The sequence below is a fragment of the Lipomyces tetrasporus genome (genome assembly GCF_029532465.1).
Source record: "Lipomyces tetrasporus strain NRRL Y-64009 chromosome Unknown POJ06scaffold_4, whole genome shotgun sequence".
Lineage (NCBI taxonomy): Eukaryota > Fungi > Ascomycota > Lipomycetes > Lipomycetales > Lipomycetaceae > Lipomyces > Lipomyces tetrasporus.
The window spans coordinates 1,745,594-1,765,726 of NW_026611599.1; the positions used below are offsets into that span (position 1 = coordinate 1,745,594).

At 46.3% G+C, this 20,133-nt stretch overlaps 8 protein-coding genes across 8 annotated transcripts; 4 read left to right on the forward strand and 4 right to left on the reverse strand.

Moving 5' to 3' along the window:
• Nucleotides 1-297: 297 nt before the first annotated feature.
• On the forward strand, nt 298-6,460 carry POJ06DRAFT_98522 (nuclear protein 96-domain-containing protein). Its single transcript, XM_056191863.1, has 5 exons — nt 298-523; nt 578-664; nt 714-4,213; nt 4,266-5,615; nt 5,678-6,460. Exons 1-5 carry the CDS (start codon nt 376-378, stop codon nt 6,101-6,103), a joined length of 5,511 nt encoding a protein of 1,836 aa, XP_056044993.1. The 5' UTR covers nt 298-375; the 3' UTR covers nt 6,104-6,460.
• A 524-nt stretch (nt 6,461-6,984) lies between these two features.
• Nucleotides 6,985-7,466, reverse strand: POJ06DRAFT_267695 (uncharacterized protein; the record flags this gene model as incomplete). The annotated part of the gene is made up of 4 exons (XM_056189257.1): nt 6,985-7,128; nt 7,187-7,237; nt 7,292-7,311; nt 7,388-7,466. 4 exons carry the CDS (start codon nt 7,464-7,466, stop codon nt 6,985-6,987), a joined length of 294 nt encoding a protein of 97 aa, XP_056044994.1.
• Nucleotides 7,467-7,633: 167 nt separating this feature from the next.
• Nucleotides 7,634-9,961, forward strand: POJ06DRAFT_98525 (ribonuclease H-like domain-containing protein). Its single transcript, XM_056191864.1, has 4 exons — nt 7,634-8,080; nt 8,143-8,214; nt 8,285-8,496; nt 8,551-9,961. The coding sequence occupies exons 1-4, from the start codon at nt 7,769-7,771 to the stop codon at nt 9,767-9,769; spliced, it is 1,815 nt and encodes a 604-aa protein (XP_056044995.1). The 5' UTR covers nt 7,634-7,768; the 3' UTR covers nt 9,770-9,961.
• Nucleotides 9,961-11,274, reverse strand: POJ06DRAFT_98552 (uncharacterized protein). Its single transcript, XM_056191865.1, has one exon. It carries the CDS (start codon nt 10,969-10,971, stop codon nt 10,153-10,155), a length of 819 nt encoding a protein of 272 aa, XP_056044996.1. The 5' UTR covers nt 10,972-11,274; the 3' UTR covers nt 9,961-10,152.
• A 535-nt stretch (nt 11,275-11,809) lies between these two features.
• Nucleotides 11,810-12,986, reverse strand: POJ06DRAFT_98556 (AMMECR1 domain-containing protein). The gene is made up of 3 exons (XM_056191866.1): nt 12,485-12,986; nt 12,366-12,428; nt 11,810-12,305 (listed from the first exon to the last, which is right to left on the reverse strand). Exons 1-3 carry the CDS (start codon nt 12,808-12,810, stop codon nt 12,011-12,013), a joined length of 684 nt encoding a protein of 227 aa, XP_056044997.1. The 5' UTR covers nt 12,811-12,986; the 3' UTR covers nt 11,810-12,010.
• An 8-nt stretch (nt 12,987-12,994) lies between these two features.
• On the forward strand, nt 12,995-14,806 carry POJ06DRAFT_251805 (mitochondrial carrier domain-containing protein). Its single transcript, XM_056187446.1, has 3 exons — nt 12,995-13,436; nt 13,498-13,537; nt 13,588-14,806. Exons 1-3 carry the CDS (start codon nt 13,389-13,391, stop codon nt 14,373-14,375), a joined length of 876 nt encoding a protein of 291 aa, XP_056044998.1. The 5' UTR covers nt 12,995-13,388; the 3' UTR covers nt 14,376-14,806.
• A 649-nt stretch (nt 14,807-15,455) lies between these two features.
• Nucleotides 15,456-16,778, forward strand: POJ06DRAFT_98580 (uncharacterized protein). The gene is made up of 5 exons (XM_056191867.1): nt 15,456-15,729; nt 15,800-15,913; nt 15,965-16,342; nt 16,392-16,532; nt 16,591-16,778. Exons 1-5 carry the CDS (start codon nt 15,652-15,654, stop codon nt 16,690-16,692), a joined length of 813 nt encoding a protein of 270 aa, XP_056044999.1. The 5' UTR covers nt 15,456-15,651; the 3' UTR covers nt 16,693-16,778.
• On the reverse strand, nt 16,765-20,004 carry POJ06DRAFT_251812 (uncharacterized protein). Its single transcript, XM_056187447.1, has 7 exons — nt 19,287-20,004; nt 19,127-19,237; nt 18,665-19,067; nt 18,464-18,558; nt 18,120-18,413; nt 17,157-18,064; nt 16,765-17,090 (listed from the first exon to the last, which is right to left on the reverse strand). Exons 1-7 carry the CDS (start codon nt 19,794-19,796, stop codon nt 16,865-16,867), a joined length of 2,547 nt encoding a protein of 848 aa, XP_056045000.1. The 5' UTR covers nt 19,797-20,004; the 3' UTR covers nt 16,765-16,864.
• Between the last annotated feature and the right edge of the window lie 129 nt (nt 20,005-20,133).

The window sequence follows — 20,133 nt, forward strand, 5'->3', positions numbered from 1 at the left end:
GGGGTCGATATTTGCGTAAGTTAGGCTGGAAACTGTAAGTTGCTGCAATGTTGAATGATCTCTGATCCCGTCCTGCGGTGTCAATATAAAACCAGACGCGTCGCGTTATCGCGTTAGCATATGCAACCCTTATCCTCGAGTGCATTTTGGCACAGTTGAGGCCCCAAGCGGAGCAAGCCCAATCATATTTACGCCAATGCATAAACGCGTAAACACTTAGTGGTTATGTTTGGATTAGGGTCTGTCGATGGTTGAATACGAAACTTATTGAGACCGCTCGATTTTTGCCTCGCTTGGGATTACTGTAGCAATCTGAACGCTACGGATTTGGAAACAATCTTTTGAAGGCTTCAGGGAAGGGGATCGCTATTGACGATGTTCGGTCAGTCGAGCGGAACTGGATCCGCGTTTGGCGGCTTCGGCGCCAGTAATGCAAACAACAATCCAACGTCACTCTTTGGCTCATCAGTAACTTCTACAGGCCCCGCCTTTGGCTCGAATACTGCTACTTCTTCTACTTCTGGTATGTCTTATGGCGAGAAATGGGTGACTTTGCGAGTCTAATGGATGTTTGCAGCCTTTGGTCAGTCTAGCGGATTTGGAAGTACAAGCACGACTGGATCGGGCCTTTTCGGCCAAAACACGAATCAGTCGTCTGGATTTGGTGAGCGCTCTCTTTGAGAAATTGGAGTATGATTGCTAATCCAAGTTAGGTGGATTCGGAAATGCCAGTCGGCCGACTTTCGGCTCTTCTTCCACTGGATTTGGTGGCAGTGGTGGCCTCTTCGGCAGCTCCAACACAACGCAAAACACGACCTCAACATTCGGCTCCGGTGGCGGATTTGGCTCCAACACTAACGCTGCGGCGAATACTAGTCCCTTTGGTCAAACCAATACGGCATCCACAGGCACAGGACTATTCGGGTCAGCTGCAAAACCTGCTTCAGCATTTGGTGGTTTCGGGTCGACAAACACGAATACCGGCACGACAAATACTGGATTTGGCAGCGGTTTTGGGGCATCGGTTGGTACTACCAATCAGGGAACAACGATTCCATTTGAGCCTGTCCAAGAGAAGGAAGCGTCCAGTAATGTGACCAATGTGTTCCAGAGTATCTCTTGTATGCCTGCGTATCAGAAATTTTCTTTTGAGGAGTTAAGAGAGCAGGATTATGCACAAGGTCGACGATACGGAAATCCTAGTGGTGCTGGTGCGTTTGGTAAGTCCACCGGTTTCGGGACCGGCACATTCGGTCAAAGCAATACATTCGGACAACCTAGCAGTTCGACCGGTGGCGCTGGGTTGTTTGGTAGCTCCACAAGCCAACCGAGCACGTTCGGGTCATCGGCCAGTGGCTTTGGCTCCAATACCAGTAATACATCTGGAGGATTATTCGGTCAGAAACCCGCCTCTGGAGGCCTCTTCGGGTCTACAAGTACCACGAACAATGCAGGCACAGGCGGCCTCTTCGGTGGTACTTCCAACACCGGTGGGTTTGGCTCGAACGCTCCTTCGGCATTTGGTCAGACCAATACGAATGCATTTGGAAGTACTAGCGCGTTTGGCCAAGGTAACGCCACGCAGAATAAGCCAGCCTTTGGAACTGGTTTTGGTGGCTTCGGAAGCACCAACACAGCCACTAGTAGTGCTCCCGCGTTCGGGACGAATACACCGGCATTCGGAAGCAGCACAACGAATACTGGAACCGGGCTTTTCGGTAATGCTCCCAGTAATGCCACCACCTCGTCCTTCGGACAGCCTGCGGCTACAGGGACATCGGGATTTGGCGGATTAGGTATGACTTCTAATACGGCGAGTAGTCAGCCCCAGGCATTTGGTGGATTTGGCGGAACCGCCAGTACGCAGAATAAGCCAGCGTTTGGGACTGGTTTTGGAAGCACGTCCAATTCGCAGACAACGACTCCGTCTCTGTTTGGGCAGCAGCAGAATCAACAGAATAAGCCGCTATTTGGTGGTGGATTCGGTCAGACTCAGACTCAGCAACCAGCCGCCGGCGGTGGATTGTTTGGCACCTCAGCACCTCAGACAGGCACGTCTCTATTCAGCACTACGAATACTGCCGCGGGTGGTACCGGATTGTTTGGAAGCACTGGCGCGGGCCAGCAATCCAATGGGCAGGCGGGTGGATTATTCGGTGCCAAACCTCAAACTAGCTTGTTCGGCAACAATCAGTCACAGAACACAGGGACTTCATTGTTCGGTGGAAACACCGCGACAACCGGTGGATTCGGAACTCAAACTGGGGCCTCATTGTTTGGAAGCAGTACCCAGCCACAGACAGGCTCACTCTTTGGAAGCTCGCAAATGGGTGGGATCGGTGCTCAGCAAGCTCCTCTCCAGGCATCCATTGATCAGAATCCATTCGGTTCAAATCCCCTTTTCAGTTACGTCAACCAGCCGGTGACGTCCTCACCTGGTCCTATCGCGACGCCCATCTCGTCATCCTCAGCCCAGAAGAAGAAACCGGCAATGTTGCCCACATACAAATTGTCCCCGCGCCCGCCGTCAAGTCCTCGTCCCAAATCAGCTTCAACTAGATCAGTGTCTGGCGGTCCTAGTGCTTCTGCACCAGCTTTGAGTTCCAGTCGCAGCCTACTATTTGATGGCATTGCCGATCAGGCTATATTGTCTTCAGAAGCTTTCAGTCCTAGAAACGATATTCGCAAGCTCGTTATTGACCGCAAGGTTACAGAATCCGATATTCTGTCTGGTGGTGCTGATTTGTCCAAGTATCATGAAACACCTCAAAAAGATCAGGAGAAGCATGTCGCATTTTCGGATACGAAGCAGATGAAAGAAAGGTCGGCTACATCTCTCCCAACGTCTGCAACGACAGCGATTTTGAAAGGTTCTATTTCAGATTCTGATGTCCCTCCGGCTGAACCGTTGTCAACTCCAAAGCCCGCAATCATTAGCACCGAGAAGCCGAAACCTAACCCACCAAGTACAGTTCAAGATGCTACGGTGCTCGGAAGTGCTTCTGGATCTAGCCCGGTTGTTGAGAACGATGGATACTGGAGTTCGCCTAGTGCCTCAGTTTTGCGAAAGATGAGCCTAAAAGAGCTCGAAAGTGTAGCCAACTACAAGGTCGGAAGAAAGGGTTATGGCGAAGTTTCATTTAACCGACCCGTAGATCTATCAGCATTTGCGCATCCCGAGCAGATTCCTGGACAGTTAATTTTGTTCGGGCCGAAGACGTGCACAGTATATCCTGATGATTCAATTAAGCCGGAGCAAGGAAAGGGCTTGAACGTCCCTGCGACTATCACTCTGGAGAAATGTTACCCTGTTGCAAAGGATACAAAGCAGCCTATCACAGAAGTCGATCACCCCCTTGTCCCCGTTCACATTGAGCGTCTTAGGAAAATGAAGGATACGCATTTCATAACTTACATCGCTGAGTCCGGAACGTGGGTATTCAGCATCGATCATTTTAGTATCTGGGGTTTGCTCGATGATGAGGATGAGTACGAAGCACATGCAGAGCCGGTGAAGCTACCTCCTCCGGCAAGTGTCGCTTCACAGCCATTGCCTGCTTTTCAGTTTGCGCAATCTCAGTCGCAAATCCTCGATTACTCGCCAATGAAGACTGATCAGATTCTCCAGCAGACTCCTCAACATATGCAAGACGTTTCTATGGCATCGTCTGAGTATGACTCCGGTCGGCGAAGATTACCTGGAGACTGGAACGTCGATTCGTCGTATGATTTTAAACCAGAGGACACACCTTTGCGCCGTAAGTCTTATTTAGGGCACGGGGGTACCTTCCAGAGTAGAGAAGAAGTTCCTGCATTCGAAGTAAAGTCTCCTATGGTTGCAGGCATTTCTGCCAGCCAAGTGTATAGTGAGGATGACGAGGTCATTTCTGATGAAGAGAAGGAGGAATCATATATTGAGGAAGTTGCCCCCCAGCCGCGGTCGATTACGGATGACGAAATTGTTAGTATTGAAGGTTCGAGAGTTATTGACCAGTACGAAGGAGAGGAAGATATGGACAGTTCGTTTGCCGTCCCTATTGGTAGAAATTGGCTTGAACAGTTGAAGCTTGCACGTGCAGGAAGAAGTATGTGGGCTGTTGTTGATGATAAGAAGAACGAGATTATGGCACACACGGAGCAGGTCTCTCGTCTTGAAGAATACAAGTTCACATTTGCGGATCTTGACGCCGAGTTATTTGGCGGAGAGAGCTTTGTGAGTAATTTGGCGTTGCTACTTGTGTTGTTTCTGACTAACAGATGCTTAGTTCGGCCGCGGATCTGGTCAGAAGTCCGATCTTAGCCTGGCTGCTTCTCCTTCTGGAACTTCGCCCAAATTCTCAGCGGACGGCAAGATTTATGTGGCTATGGGTAATAAACTGTCTACAAAGGAAATCGACAGCTTTATTGTCGATTCCAGCAAGAACTTTGACTTTCTTCGCGTTTATTTGAGCAGCTCCACCGCTGTGCTGCGAGATGGAGAGCTGCCATTATTCAAACCAAGCTCAAGCTTGTCCTTTGGGGATATTCTGGATTTCTATTTGTGTTCCACAAATGCGGATCAAAGTGTAATTGATGTTTGGAAACTGGCCTGTATTTTGTTTGATGATCCGGCCTTGGATATGGAATCCTTGAATCCCGATGCTGACAAGGAAATTGCTGTCGAGCTATTGCGAAAGGCGAGATTATCGGCCTTCTTCGAAAACTTGGTTGAGAAAGACGTTGCCAAGAGCCTCTGCAGGTTGCCTCGTGAAGAGACCGTTTTCACTTTGCTGTCTGGTCATCAAATTGAGCAGGCATGCATTGAAGCAGTCAAAGATAAGAACTTGCATCTCGCGACACTGATACCATTGATTGGTGGAGACGCCGATTTCCGAAGAGATATTAAGAATCAGATTAATGACTGGGCTACGAGGAATGTACTCTCGGAGGTTCCAACGTCTATTCGAAAAGTCTACGAGTTGCTGTCGGGGAATACGTCATTGGCGAAGGGTTCCGTGAGAGGATTTTCAGAAGACAAAGTTCCTGAATTCTGTGTTTCCAAGGGCTTGGATTGGAGACGCGCTTTTGGTCTCAGGCTTTGGTACGAGATCCACGAGGAAGATAATATAGAAAAAGCTGTAAAGAAGTACGAGATGGCATTTGAGAACCTCACAGATGTGCAATCGCCTAGTCCGAGTCACATCGACACCAAGTCTCCTGTGGACAATAGTAAGCGTGACATATTGTTTGAATTACTGAAGCTATACGCCGATTTTTCACATCCAGTTGAACTTGCAGTTTTGCCGTCGAGTATTTCGTCACTCCCACTCAATTTTGCTGTGTCGTGGCAATTATTCAATATTCTTTTCCGGACGAAACGGATTAGAGAGGTTAATGATGAGTCGCTAGCAGCTTACGACAAATCGTGTGCAGACTTTGCGTGGCAGCTAGAGAGCGCTGGCCGATGGAAAGATGCCTCATTCGTACTACTTCATATTGATGATTCCGTCATTGCTCGTCAGTCTGTCCAGGAACTTCTTAACCGACATGTACCTGATATTCAAGAAGCTAGTGAAAATGAGGAATATCTGCTGAAAGTCTTACGCATACCTCAGGTCATGATTTTGCATGCTAAGGTGAGTTGAGGCAATAGGACGGGTAGTTTCGATCTGTTTGTTCTAGTATTAACCAATTTTAGGCACTATATGCTCGGTACACTCACGATTCAGTGAAAGAAGCGCAGTATCTTCTTGATGCTTCAGAATGGAACGAGGCACATTCAGTAATCATCCGTACAGTCGGTCCCAAAGCTGTGATTTCGGAGTCATTAGATGATTTACTGGCTCTCCTCTCTCGCTTCAAGGACGTCACCGGTATCTCGAACTGGAAAGTCGGCGGGCAAGTCTACCTTGACTATATCAACGTGTTGAAGACCGCGACTGAGGAAAACGTGGATTTGTGGTGGCCAAAGCATATTCGAGGGTTGCCTGTACAAGGAATAAGTCTAGGGGATTCATTGGAGCGACTACGCAGTAGTCTGAGATTGATTGACTATGCTTCGTTGGGATTCATGAGTATGGTGGCAGTACGAGAGATGGCCAAGATTGCCGGCGTGGACGTTTAAGATTGATCGAAAATGTAAACGTGTATTGATATTGTTGAGGATAACGAGAGATAATGATAGATGTCTGTCAGATGTACAATTATGTGTGTTTGTGTTATATGCTTGCCACTATGCATTCCATTTGATTATTCATCTGTTTGTTTGATTTGAAAATGCTGCAATGAAGTCCGTTAGGGTCGTCAGACAATGGGTTAGTATTGCCAACTTTCAGAATGTTTAAGGCACGACAGGCATTCTATGAGACTGTCCACTCCTCATTTTTTATGAGACCTTTCGCGATCGCATTGATATCTTGAACATCTCACCATTGCAAACTGGTATTGTTTGACACTACTGTGTCCCTTAAGCTGCAACTCAAATGAAGTTACATCTATAGCGTCAGACATGTCAGCACCAGCTTGCCCAATTTTTAACCTTCCACAAATGAACTTCCACCTCAAATTCTTGCACGGCAAATTTGTTCTTTAACCTACCGCGCGCCCATTATATTTATAACAGTTCTCTGGGGGATTCTTACTTAGGCGTTCTGCTTGAGTACTACGTATTATTTGAAGTAAGCATACCAGCGGGTCGTAAATCTAGATTCGTCATCCCTGATCCCGTTGTTCGTTTACCGTATGGATTCACTCTAGGTTCCTATCTCGTGTATTATGCGAGCGCATTCAACCACAGTCTGTCGGCTTTGCAGCCTCCTAGCCGCTCTACTCTGGGGCATTATACTGGCGACGCGTAAATAGATTTGCTGCTTATATTACAATACCCATGAGGAAGTAGACTATGTACAAGTGACGAATAATGCGTCAGTTGGCACCAGGAATAACGAGGACTGTCGGGGGTTGAATTAAACTGCAGGCAACGGCATCCTTCAGGATATATGGCCATTACTTTGTCGAACCGCTTGACCTGCTGGATTGCTGCTCTTGTAATTCTTCTAATTCTTCCTTTGTCCGGCCTCCCACCTCGAACGGCGCATCTTCTCTAGACTTGTCCAGCATGTTCTGAATTCCTCTAGTCGTCAAAGCTCTCTATGAATATGTCAGCAATTCCATTAGCCAGATCAAGTTGCTATTTAGAGTAGCGTACCCCCAAGCATTCTTTATATTCGTCCCATAATTCCTCGCACTCATTATACACCTACGCAATGTAAGATTAAGAAAGCAACCGCGCTATACTTCCACCGAAACTTACCCCTTTTCCCTTCAAAAATTCTAAGTTCTTGTCAGTATATGACCGAGAAAAAAGCATGAAGCATTGCAGTCCAACTGAGAATGGAAAATTTCTTACTCTCGCTATACCACTCGTTAAAGCACTCGTCATACTTCGCTTTAGCCTTATTACACTCGGGTGCGAAACTTGCGGACATTAGGTTTCCCATGAACTATAGTCCCTCGGCTAAGATTTAGTTGGTCAGTTTAGTTCGGTGATGGCGAGAGCCAGTGTCCGTTCTGGGAGCTTCGTTAGCTTAGTGGAGCGTTGGGAGCAATCGTCGGCTGAAATTTTCAGGATTGGGCTCCGGGTCTACAAACTCTTTACGTTCCCATTCATTGCCATTCTAGCCTTGCATAGTACTGAGCAGTACAGTTTGGGCAATACCAACATAGGAGGTGAATTACAACGCACTGCACAAGGTATACGGAGTCGACGCCTGCAAGCCAGCGGATTAATATGGCGTCGACATCATCAACATCCCGCACAGCAAGCGATCCAGATATCGAGGCTTACAATGCCAGTGTCTTTGCTGCAGTTCTCAAAATGACACAGGCGGCTTCGAGATTAGCATCTCAGGATCTCACATATTACAGAACTGCCTCGCCGGATGTTACGGGCGCCATCGAAAGATGTTCGAATCGGCTGCTGGCCATAACGAATTCATTGCTCAGAGCTGCAGGTGGCAAAGGCACGCTTAAGAATGTGGATGAGCTAGTGGAGAAGTGGAATAAGATTGGAGATGTGAATGATACATTGTTTGAGAAGACGGTATGGACGTTTTGGATCGAAGGTAATGCTCTGTGGCAGTGCGCTGACTCAAAATGATATAGGACACGTACTTGGATATGTTCACGAATCAGAAGAGTGAAAAGACAAGCGTTGTCGCTGTTGCGCCAAGCATGGTACGTATTTATTCCATGGAATATCTTTCTATTGCATGGCCACGGACTAGACCTGACACATATCTCGCAGCCACAATCGCAGTCATTAAAGCGGAAACGAGGCAGGCTGGATTCCAGTATAGCTAATGCGAACGTTGTCCGTCCACAACTGAAATTTGAGAGAAAGCCAGACAATTACGATACTTCACCGTTTAGACCGCTGCTGACGGAGAAACCGAATGCGATGAAGTCATTGGAAGAGTCCTTGCAGATGGAGTATCCCAAGAATGACGGTCAGCCCTAGTATGTATATTATACTCATCGCGACCCTGTGGGGATTCTAATGTAGTTTATTAGCTATCGTAATCCCTACCAATACGAGATTGAACATGCTAAATTCCCTAAATCGATGAAGAAGCCATGCAGGCCAGTGGATCCGATGCCGTTCGAGGACACGTCTGCTATCTGGGTTGATACACCTGAAAAGCTTCGCACAATGCTAAAGCAGCTCAAGAATGAAACTGAGATAGCAGTCGATTTGGAGCACCATGATAATCGGTCATACATCGGTTTCGTTTGTCTTTTGCAAATCAGCACCCGTTCGCAAGATTACTTAGTTGACACGCTTGTTCTTCGGAGTGAATTGCAAGTGCTAAACGATGTGCTTACGAACCCAAAAATTATCAAGGTTTTCCATGGTGCGAATTCCGATATTATTTGGCTGCAGCGCGACTTTGGACTATACGTGGTCGCGTTATTTGATACGTATCATGCCGCTAAGGTGCTGAATCTAGAAGGCAAAAGTCTTGGATATCTATTGGATATATTCTGCTCGTTCAAGGCGTCAAAGGAGTATCAGTTGGCTGATTGGCGCATTAGACCTTTACCGCAGGAAATGCTGAATTACGCTCGCTCTGATACACATTTTCTGCTGAATATTTACGATCAGCTACGAAATAAACTACTGGCTTCTGGCGCCGACAAGTTGGAATCAGTGTTAGCTAACTCGCGTAAGGAATGTAAGCAGAGATACGTGCGCGTGCCATACGATCACGAATATGGCAGTGACCCAAGCGGGTGGAAATCGTTGTCCGAGAAATGGGCAGTGACAGAGGAAATCATGCCAATGCTAAAAGCAATCACGCAGTGGCGTGACAAAATGGCAAGAACTTACGACGATAGTTTGAGTTACGTGCTGCCGAACCGTGCCATTTTCGGGCTATTGAAGTCGAAACCGATCAACGTGCCAGGCGTAATGGGTATCATTGGCAAAAACATTAGCGAGGCAGTTAAAGAGAATGTTGATGAGTTATTGAAGATTATTGCCGCTAATGACCCTGGCGTTACTCGCGTTGATGGCGTGGGAGAGTCGCGTACGCAAGAGACCGAAACGGATACGGAGCAAAATGTGACAGCTGATCTGAGTATTAACGAGGAAGATGCGAAAGAGGGCGAGGATGTTGCTCGCAGGAGGACAGCGTTGGCGGAGGAACTGTTTTCTTTGTCTTCACCGGTCATTGCTGCGAAGTCTCAGTTCTGGGGGAATATATTCGATGAAGTTGTGAAGGGCAAGTAAGCGGTGTGCGCATAGGATGAGCGATAAAAGTTTGCATCGATCATGTATTGTCAACCCAATAGATTATATTCAGATTATTAGTGTACGGTAATCACGTACGGGTCTGTCAATGGCGTCGACTGCTTAATTATAGCACATTCGAGGCATTATAACTAATAATATGTGAAACAACTGATTGAAAGAGGATTGTACATAAAATTAACATAAAAATATAACCGAGAACTCCGTGAGCTTGTAGCGATATACAAGCTAATATAAACCCAAACTATGCAACCTCGAAACCCATTCCAAGCGCAATAATCTATCAAGCATGAAGTCAACCCAGTTTATAAACGCGCCGGCACAATATTGTGAAACAAAGCAATTCGTGCATGATAATTATTCTAAACCATGAACGATTCGCCGCATCCGCATTCACCCTTGATGTTAGGATTGTGAAACACAAATCTCGTACTAAGCTTATCATCAACCCAGTCCATCTCGCTTCCGATTATGCTGAAAAGAGCCTTTGAGTCAATAAGGACCTTGACACCATTCTGGACGACCTCTTCGTCAAACTTCCCCGGCTTATCCACGTACTCTAGGTGATATTGCAGACCCGAGCACCCTCTGTTGCGAACTCCCACTCTTATTAACTTAGGCTCAGGCATATCAAGAAGCTGCTTGATATGAGAAACAGCAGCTGGAGTAAGAGTCATCGCAGCCTTGAGTGGCTTAAACTTGCGGTAAGTCTTCTCGGTCGGTACTTTCGTGGCGGAATTCGCCGTAGGACTAACATCGACCGGCTTCGGACCGGGTTCTTTTGCAGTGGCAGCAGTAGGCGATACGGTGCCACTTTGCGCGGCAGGATCAGCCGACGCGGAATTCTTCTTTGCTTCGCTTAGAGCCTTCTCAAGATCGGCCTTGGATGGCGGGTTTTCGGAATCAAAAATGGATGCTAGGAAGTCTGATTCTGGCACCTCTGTGTTTAACCCCCCAAGACCATGCCTGCGCCATAACAAACCATGGCTCTCATTCGAATCGGTAACAGCGTTGCTAACAATAGTCTTGTTCTTGCTGACCTTGGTGAGGCCTGAGGGATCAAAATGAGGCACGGCGACACTGGACTGCGGGTGGGTTTGAAGGTATCGCCGGAACGAGAGTCGGATCAGCGGGGTTGCCCTTGTGCAGAGTGAACTCGATGAGTACCGTAGCGAAGCCATTGTTAATTGTAGAGTATGGATATGATTCGTTAAAGTCTTCAAGTAGGACGATAAATGGAAAAGAAACTAAGGTGTTCAGGAGCATTCAACCTGTGGAGCAACATGATATGTGTGGCGCAACTTAGTCTTGTGCGAGAACTCGTCCAGCGTCATTGGCTAGTGTGAAGCCCCATCCCTGAAGTTCTGCCAATCAGAGACCTTGTAATGTAATCGTTGCGTAAGCGCATTCCAGGACGATGTATATGCCTCATGTCACATGATCCTGTCGATGGCAGAAACACCGCTGCATGTGTGACCTTGGTGGCACATTCGCCACACGATTTTAAACTTAGTGCTTTTCTAGCGTGTTACTTCAAGGTCAAAATAAGAAAAGAGGGTGGATCAGTCAGCACATAACTAATTGCAGCAGTCCGTCCTATCCCGATATTTAATGGGTAGAGTCGGCGGGTTACGTATGATTAGGACTTGTATAGAACAAAATGCGAATTATTCCGACTACTAAGCCTTTGTGCGCTAACAGGTGCAGTCACGGTTCAAATCTTCTATCTTATCTTATCTTATCTGATATCATAGTGCAAAGCTGCATCTCGAGGCAACAGCGGACTGTACAAATTGAAAGGTCCAAATTAATAATTTGATATCGGATAATGGCGCTCGACTACGCGTCTGATATATGTGCGTTTGATAAGTACGCATTGTTTATGCAACTTCGCCTTGGTACTCCGAATTCTTGATGCAATCGCATCGGAAATTGGTCCTAATTGCTAATTGCTTTGAACTACAGAGTACATGTCGCGGTAGCTTGCACCCAGTCAGGGGATAGCCGTACCTACCCTAACTGCCGTTGGACTTCCACACTAACAGATAATATTCTAAGGTTAATGCATACTGCAATAAAGCAAAGTAACGTTGGCATTCTCCCATGATTAGAAACCGCTAACCAGTAACTCCGGAAACACCCGAGCACCTATAAGCAAAGACACTGAATCCCAATCGTCCACCATGCAATGCTTAACCATCTAATATGCAATGCCGATCTTCAGATTATCGCTTTCATTGCTACGTACTCAGCGTAAGACAGCGAAGTTGTCGAGCCCTTATATCGGACGAGTTTGATCGACAATGTGCGCCACGATGCTCCACTATAGCCTGCTTTGTGCACAAGACTTTCCAACGTCTGCTCCTTGGAGTCGAAGTGCTCAGGCGGCACATCAGGAAGGTAAGTTGCGGAGTATCGCCGTGCGCTAACATGAAACGAGATTCTTATACCATGGACACCCCATTCCCAATCCAATGGCCCACTGGCTTCTTCGAAGTCCATTAACAGGGAGACTCTAGTTTTCATGTAAGTGTCTTCGTAAATTTAGATGGCGGTGCTTTGAGATCGAACGTACCCACACTCTAACGACGAGAGCTCTTTTGCCAAGATCGGATTAAAGCGTGTATCATCAAATGCCCTGATATCTATTATTAACACACGACGTTCCACTAAAAACAAACGAGATATACATACGCAGTCTGCGCATAAGTCCTCAGGCCCCTCTCCAAAGGCTGCGCTTCAAAAGTGCCAATACATCCCCGCAATCTCGGCTGTCCACGCACCACGACATTCCACGTCACAAACAAGGGATAGCTACCGTGGGTTTTGTGATTTGCCGCAGCAACCTTGGTAAAGCTTGCTGTGTCAACTGAAGACACAGAAGATGATGACGAGTTTACCAGTTCAGAGATCGCCGCAGATTCAGCCCTCTCGAACGAGACAAGCGATAGAGATGAACGACCCTCGAAATGAGCGACAAGAACGTCGAAGCAGAACGCGCACTGTGCTTTGGATGCCATTGCTACTTTATATTCTGACTTAGTACCAAAGCTTGCAATAGCGGATCCAAAGCCAGTCGAGTCGCTGCGATACCGATGCGCAGTGCAGATGTGAATTGCTGACCGGATCCCAATAACAGCTGGAAAGTAATAAAGTCGTAGCCAGTCCTTTGGACGGATAGGGATTTAAATCTTCAGCGTTTGTGCAGTTACCCAGGAGTTAGAAGTTTGTTCGGTACCAGCTGGTCTTCTAAACTTTTATGAACTTTAAGTTACCTCTCGGGTCGTAATTTATTTGGAAATATTCCGAAATAGTTCGCACGAGCGTGTTATTAAATACGGAAATAGATATCCCATGTTTGCAAGAAAGGTGATATATCACGATTATTTTGCTGGTGAGCCAAACCAAAATGAGTGCGGGAGATTATATCACCAGCCGTGCAAATTAATGCACGGGGTTCAATGGCGCGATGGCGCAATCGCCGGCGGATGAACCGAAATTTTGAAAGCTTTCATGATGGGGCAGTCATCGCAAAACGCTACATGCATCTGCCAATGTTAATTCTGTGCTCGACCATTTTGGCTAACTAGTACAAGTAATGGCCGATTCAGTTGATACTTCTTTCTCTCGCAAAGCGAAGGACACCGTGAGTATTTACCGATTTAATGTTCGAGTCGGGGAAATTTACTCACGTGCGACTATGAAAGGCGGCAGGATTCGTTGGTGGTGCGGTTCAAGTTCTCATCGGTATGTACTTTATTGTACTCAAACTTGGGCTACTTTCTAATGATTTGCAGGCCAGCCTTTCGATTTAGTCAAGGTCCGACTTCAAACCGGCCAGTTCAGCACTCCACTCGTGGCATTCCGACAAACGTTGGCAGCTGAAGGTCCCCTCGCATTTTACAAAGGCACTGCGTCGCCTCTAGTTGGTGTTGGTGTTTGTGTATCTATTCAGTTCTATGCGTTTCATGAAGCCAGGAGATATATTTTGAGAAAGAATGAATCCATTCAACTCACTCTTCCGCAGTACTATCTTGCTGGAGCAGTTGCTGGAATAGCGAATAGTCCTGTGGCGGGACCAGTCGAGCAGTTGCGCATTTTATTACAAACGCAAAGGCATGATAACCGACTATACTCTGGTCCAATTGACGCTGTCAAGAAGATCTACGCGACTGAGGGATTGAAAGGTATATTTCGCGGTCAGGGCGTCACTCTTCTTCGGGAGGCACAGGCCTATGGTCTCTGGTTTTTGACATTTGAATTCTTGATGCGGGAACTTCAGAAATATGGGAAAGTCAAGCGCGACGAAATCCCAGCCTGGAAGGTGGCTGGCTGCGGTGCTCTTGCCGGCGAGGTTTTATGGCTTGGCTCGTATCCTTTGGATGTTGTGAAGAGTCAAGTTCAGAGCGACAAATTCGGCAAAGAAAGACTGTACAAGGGAGCCATTGATGCTGCCAGAAAGACATGGCGCACAAGCGGTATTTCCGGGTTTTGGAAAGGTTTAGTTCCTACGCTGTTGCGTGCTACGCCGTGCAGTGCTGGCACTTTTGCCAGTGTTGAATTGACTATGCGACTGCTGGGCTAAACGGTTGATGCAGCGGGAGTGGTTGTTTTAGATTATGCTGTTTTCCGTATGCATTGATTATATTTGTATGATTAGGTTTGATAGACATAGATATTGGTTACAGAAGTATGCAAACAGTGACCACTAGATTACTAAGTAAAGCGCACCGATTGGTCGGTAATCCGACTCTGTAAAGTACTCATCACCGCATATAATACTATGCGATAAGGCTGCTACCCTAAATGACAAATAGAAGTAACATAGTACCTTTCACATGCTCTACAGCGCATACACGCTACGTGATCTGCTTCACTATTGACATCTGACACTTGATACGCTCACAATATCGAGTCTGTGCCTGTGACGAGTCACGAAGGTCCATAATTGACGGCAGCTCGGATATCTTAATATGCTAGGACCCTTCAACTGAACAAAAATGCATTAACTCTTCACTTCCTCTTCGCCAACTACATTTTGAGATAGCAGAAAACATCTATTATACAATGGCCTTAATCCTCCCTACTTATCCGATCGATTAACAAATGAGCTAAGCAGACTATGCAAAAACTAAGTGCTCGACGATCTCCGTCTCTTACATTCTAAGAAGACTCTCACATTATCCGCGACTTAAGCGTAAGGCATCAACTTTTTGATCCGACCAATGTGATTTCCTTCTCCTCTACCCAAACCATATCCTCCCCTGGTGGCGCGTGCTAAGATACGGCCGCTCCAATTGCTGTTACCATGGTTCACCCCAATTGCGGCCTGTGATCATTCGGTTAGACAAGATTTACAAGATAATCAACAAATAATCGTATCCGTAAATTTACGTACATGCTTAAATTGTCCGGATTTCGTCTTATGCCATCGGGCTGCGGCACCCTTATGCGTCTTCATCTTGTATTTCTTGCTCGAGGCGGACTTGTTCCGCAAGGATCCGACTTGTGCTGTACTTCTCTGCAGTAACGAAGTGGCTGAAGGCGTAAACGACGCAATGAAGGATAATCCTGCAGATAGCCTTGGCCGTAGAAACGTGAATAGAACCATGGTTGCGTGGTCAGTTTCGAAGACGTATTGGATTGTGTCGACGCCTGGTCGGATGTGAATGATTTTTGCGTCTCCACATGAAAATTAGAGTTCAAGCCTAGTCCAAGGCTTCTGACATCCGCCCCAGACCCCATGAGATTTTCCGAAACAATTATTCCCGGTACACTAGAACGCATAATTTACATTTGTCCAGTGGACCCAAGCCTGTTTATTAGGTACATCGCTCTGTAGAACGTGTTGATCAATTGAAATGGGCGAGAAGAGTGGCCAAAAGCGGAAGAATAACCACGGTGCAAGACAGAGTACAGACAAGGCGAAGAAAATTAGAGTGAGCAATTGGCAAGCTTTACAAGGCAGGATACAGGAGGTTCGAAGTATCTAATCTAATGTAACTCTAGTACTGGAAATCTGCTGCGTCTACTATACACCCTGGCGTGGCAGGAATATTTGCCACGTGTGGCAGGCATTATGAGAAGCAATGCACGCAGGAGCTACTCGACTTATTCAATGAGGTAGAGGAAATCATGTCAAACTAGAAGGCCAGCTGCTCACATACGCTGCAGGAGGCAGAGAAACAGTACGACTTTAGCAAAGAAGTAATTGAAGAAAGCTCGGACGACAACGAGAACGACGATATCGAGGCGTCGATCAACAAAGAATTGGAATCGTTGCAGAAGTCAAAAGCGCGCAAATTATTCACACCAGTGAACATTGACTGCGAATGTGTTCTATTCTTTCGCACAAAAAAACCAATTGATCCACCCGATTTTGTACACAAGATTTGCGAGAATGCTCTGAGGTCAGGAACGAAAACGACAAGGCATACACTGAGGCTATCGCCGGTGTCGCTTACTGCGTCTGCCACCGAGGAGGATCTGAAGAACTTGGCAGAAAAAGTGCTAGCTCCACATTTTCACGCGCAGAATCAGCCCACCTATAAGGTTTGTAATAGATATATTTGGGGCATTATTGGTACTAATTCGAGAATAGTTTGCGATCCGCACAACGATTCGAAATCACACGACATTAAATCGAGACCAGATTATCCAACTTCTGGCGTCGGCTGTTGGCCCACCTCACAAGGTTGACTTGAAAGATTATGACCGCTTAGTACACGTTGAGTGCTTTAAGGTAGGAAGGACAGAGTTTGAAGATTCGAAGTGCTCTGATTCACTAATTAAACCTGCAGAATATCGTCGGCATAAGCGTGGTGAGGGATTTTGAGACGCTAAAGCGCTTCAATCTTCAACAGATTTTTGAATCTAAAGCGAACCAAATCGAGAATGAGTGAATGCAAAACTTGTACAGAAGACACCAGTGCATAGATTAGGATTAATATAATACAAGGACATTAATGGACATACAAGTACAAGTTAAGACGAAAGAAACGTCACTCACACCCGGCGTGCCATTCCAAAAATCAACACCGCAATTTTGTTTAACTTAGTCGGAGTTCCACGACGTCACCATCTAAATCCGTTCATATTTCTCGCACACTTCAGATTCTGCAGAGACTTCGCCAGCATTTCCTTCGTCCTCTGCTGAGCCATCCATTCGTTCTTCAAATTTCGCACTCTTATTGCCGCTATCACCATATGCGCAACCGCTTTTAGTGTCGGTCGCTTGTCGTGATACTTCTTCTCTGGATATATGCCCATTTGCTCCAACATGTACAAATTTGCCTTGTTACTAGCAAGGTAATGCGTTAGCATCACGATCAACAAATCAGCAAAACTGGCGAGAGATGATACGTACCATGACTCAAAACTGCTAATCTGCAACAGAAAAAAATTCTTCATGAATGCCGAATCAGCTCTGAAGCCCCTGTCTCGATCTCCCTTAGCTCGTAGATACTGTATTTGCATGGCTAGACCCTTCAACTCGCCCTTATGCTGCTTTGTAAGTTTAGAAATTTCACGTTCTAAAATGTGGACCTGATTCTGTGAGCGAGCAAAGGCTTGCAAGTCCCTGTCCTTCTTTGTGCTCTGGGTCAAAAGCGTCTCCAGTTTCTCTTTAAAGCTGGCTTGGTTGGCCTCTAGCTCCTTTTTGGCTGCGTGATACATATTCAAAACGTCATCGCGTTCATACTCGAGGTTTTTAATAGCAGAATGCAGATTCTTTTCCTGAATCGTGGCCTGCTCCTTAAATGCTTCAAGTTCCATTTGCGAAGCCTTCAGCTGAGCTTTGATCTGATCGCGATCATTCTTGAAGGACTTGGCAGAGCCCGACTCCAATTGCGCTTGCAGCTTTGAAAGTTCAGTATCCCTTTCTCGGACCACCTTTTGGAAGCCTTGAATCTTCTTGTTAAGCTCGATATTCTTTTTCGAAAGTGTATCAGATTTTCGCTGCGCATCTTCTTTAAGCTCTGCCTCGTCATCGATTTGCATCTGATACGTCTTCAGCATGTTGTCAACCGTTACTCTGCTCATGCCTTCTGATTCTTTGAGTTTAAGTGTCAGGTCGGCAATCTCGGCGTTTTTGTCACCAACTGTCCTTTCCAGTAATTCGACTTTAGTCTGTGATTCCAGAACCGACTGTTTGAGCTCGTGCAACCTTGGCTCATCGAGGTGAAGCTGATAGGCCCGCTTAGCCTGATCAATTGTCAATTTCAAGCTCTCTATTTGTTTATGGGCGTTGTCAAGCTCCGCTTTATGCCGCGTTTCCTATAGTATTACATTTAGTACTCTGAATAAAAATATCAGTCATTTGGATAACTACCAATTCTCGCTGGTCCCTCACTTGCTTTAGCTCTTCTTCGAGGCGATCATTCTTTGCGTGTAACGACATCAACTCGACTTCAAGCTTGTCTGTATGAGACGACTCTAGTGGATTATCCAATGCTCCATTTAAGAGTTCTTGAAGTTGATTAACAGCTTTGTCGGCCTTGGTTTTTGACACGGCGGCATCTGCTTGTGCTTTCTGTAGCTCGATTGCAAGATCTGTTATCCGCTGCTGCATCTCTTCCACGACGTTCTTATGGTTTAGCCGTTCTAGTGTCAGACCAACATGGTCCTGTCGTCTCGTTAGAAAACGTTATGAAGGAACTGACCAGCCTCAATCACCTTTTTACTGTCGTCTTCGGACTGTAGCTCGTCTACAGTCTCCTGGAGTCCTTGTATCTGCAATTCGGCATCCTTCAAGTCCTGGGACGTTCGCTATATAAGCCGTCTCGTTAGTAAATGAGACATAAGCTGTTCATGTAATTCATTACCTCCTATGATTAACGTTAGACTAAACCAGATGGGATAATTCAATTGGACTTACCATCTGCTGAACTTTGGCGTTAAGCTCATCACTGAGTGACTGATTCTCGTCTTTTAATCGATCTATTTCATCTTCGAGTTGAGCAATTGTTGCTTTCAAATCCTCCACCTCTGTATGCTCTCCGTCGGATTCTTCTAACTGAGTCCGGTATTCCTCCATTTCTTGCTGTAACTTTTGAATTGCCGCCCGAGCATCAAATAGCTCATCATTGGTCTTCTTATTATCTGCCACAAGTTGTTCTAATCTAGCTCTCTCATCATCAGTCAGATCATCCTGAGTCGATAGGTCAGCGGCAATATTGGCTGTGAGTTGTGCGACTTTTGATTCGGATTCCGTGAGTTGTTTCTTCAACTTTGTTAACTCCGTCTTCATGGCGACTTGTTCTGCCTTCATTTCGACGTTCTAAGCCTGTTAGATGAAAGGACAACGACCAAACGCTAGACGCGGTACACAGTACACACCTCCTGTAGGGTCCCACTCAGTGCTTCCGGTGTCGTGGACTTCATATGCTGAGTGAGGAAAAATATTCGTAGCTTGAGAGAGAAGTTCTCCTTCTGCATCTCATTGATTGCCTACTACAATGTGAGATTCAGAATCCACGTATTAGTACCAACGACGAACTTTTTCCTGCTCGCGGAGTGTAAGCATATTGTCTGCACCGGACGCGCCTCGTCGCGGGATTGGAGTGGAGTTTTCACTCTCGAGCTGAACAGGTTGTCGAATACTTGAACGCGTTACTTCTTCCATACTTGTTGAGAAATCACCAACGTCATCTCCATTTGGAGGAAGCCCTGGCGACTTGGCGTTGATGTCGGGCTCTTGAGGCATATCAGACGACGTGAGCTGTTTTAGCGAGCTATTTCTCATTGCACTCTGAAGGAGTGGGGTGAATTCGCGACGGTTTGTGGAGCTCCTTTGATTGGTCAGGTCCTTAAATATATGGCGGTTAGCGGGAGTACGCTGTAGTCTCTCTTTTGCAGCTATTGCATTTGGTTGCGTAGTGGTTGTTCTCTTCGTTCCAGTGCCGTCAGAAACAACAAACGATTCTTCGCGATCCACGAACGAGTGATTCTCAATGTCGTTCAGCTTCCCATGAAGTAAATCAGTAGCATCCCTTGATCCAGCCGACATTGTTGCTGGTGCGTGTTGTGGATTGCTATTCGAGTATAATAATGTCACCTCCGATGAGGTGCGCGTTGAGCGGTTCTCACAAGCCCTGGCCACGCGAAGTCGTTAGGGCAACAGATGTGTAAACAAACAGAGTTAGTATGATACGCGCTCGCCTTCAGAAAAGCGTGCTTCGAAGGAGAAGGAGCGGACACTAAGGGCCTATCAAGAACCTCTGTATGCAATATAAATATCAGAGTAGTTCTTTGCAAAGATAACAGCGACTTATACAATAAAATAAATATAGCAATACAATATGCTGTCTAGAAATTAGAGGTAAGCTATAACCCAGGGTACATCA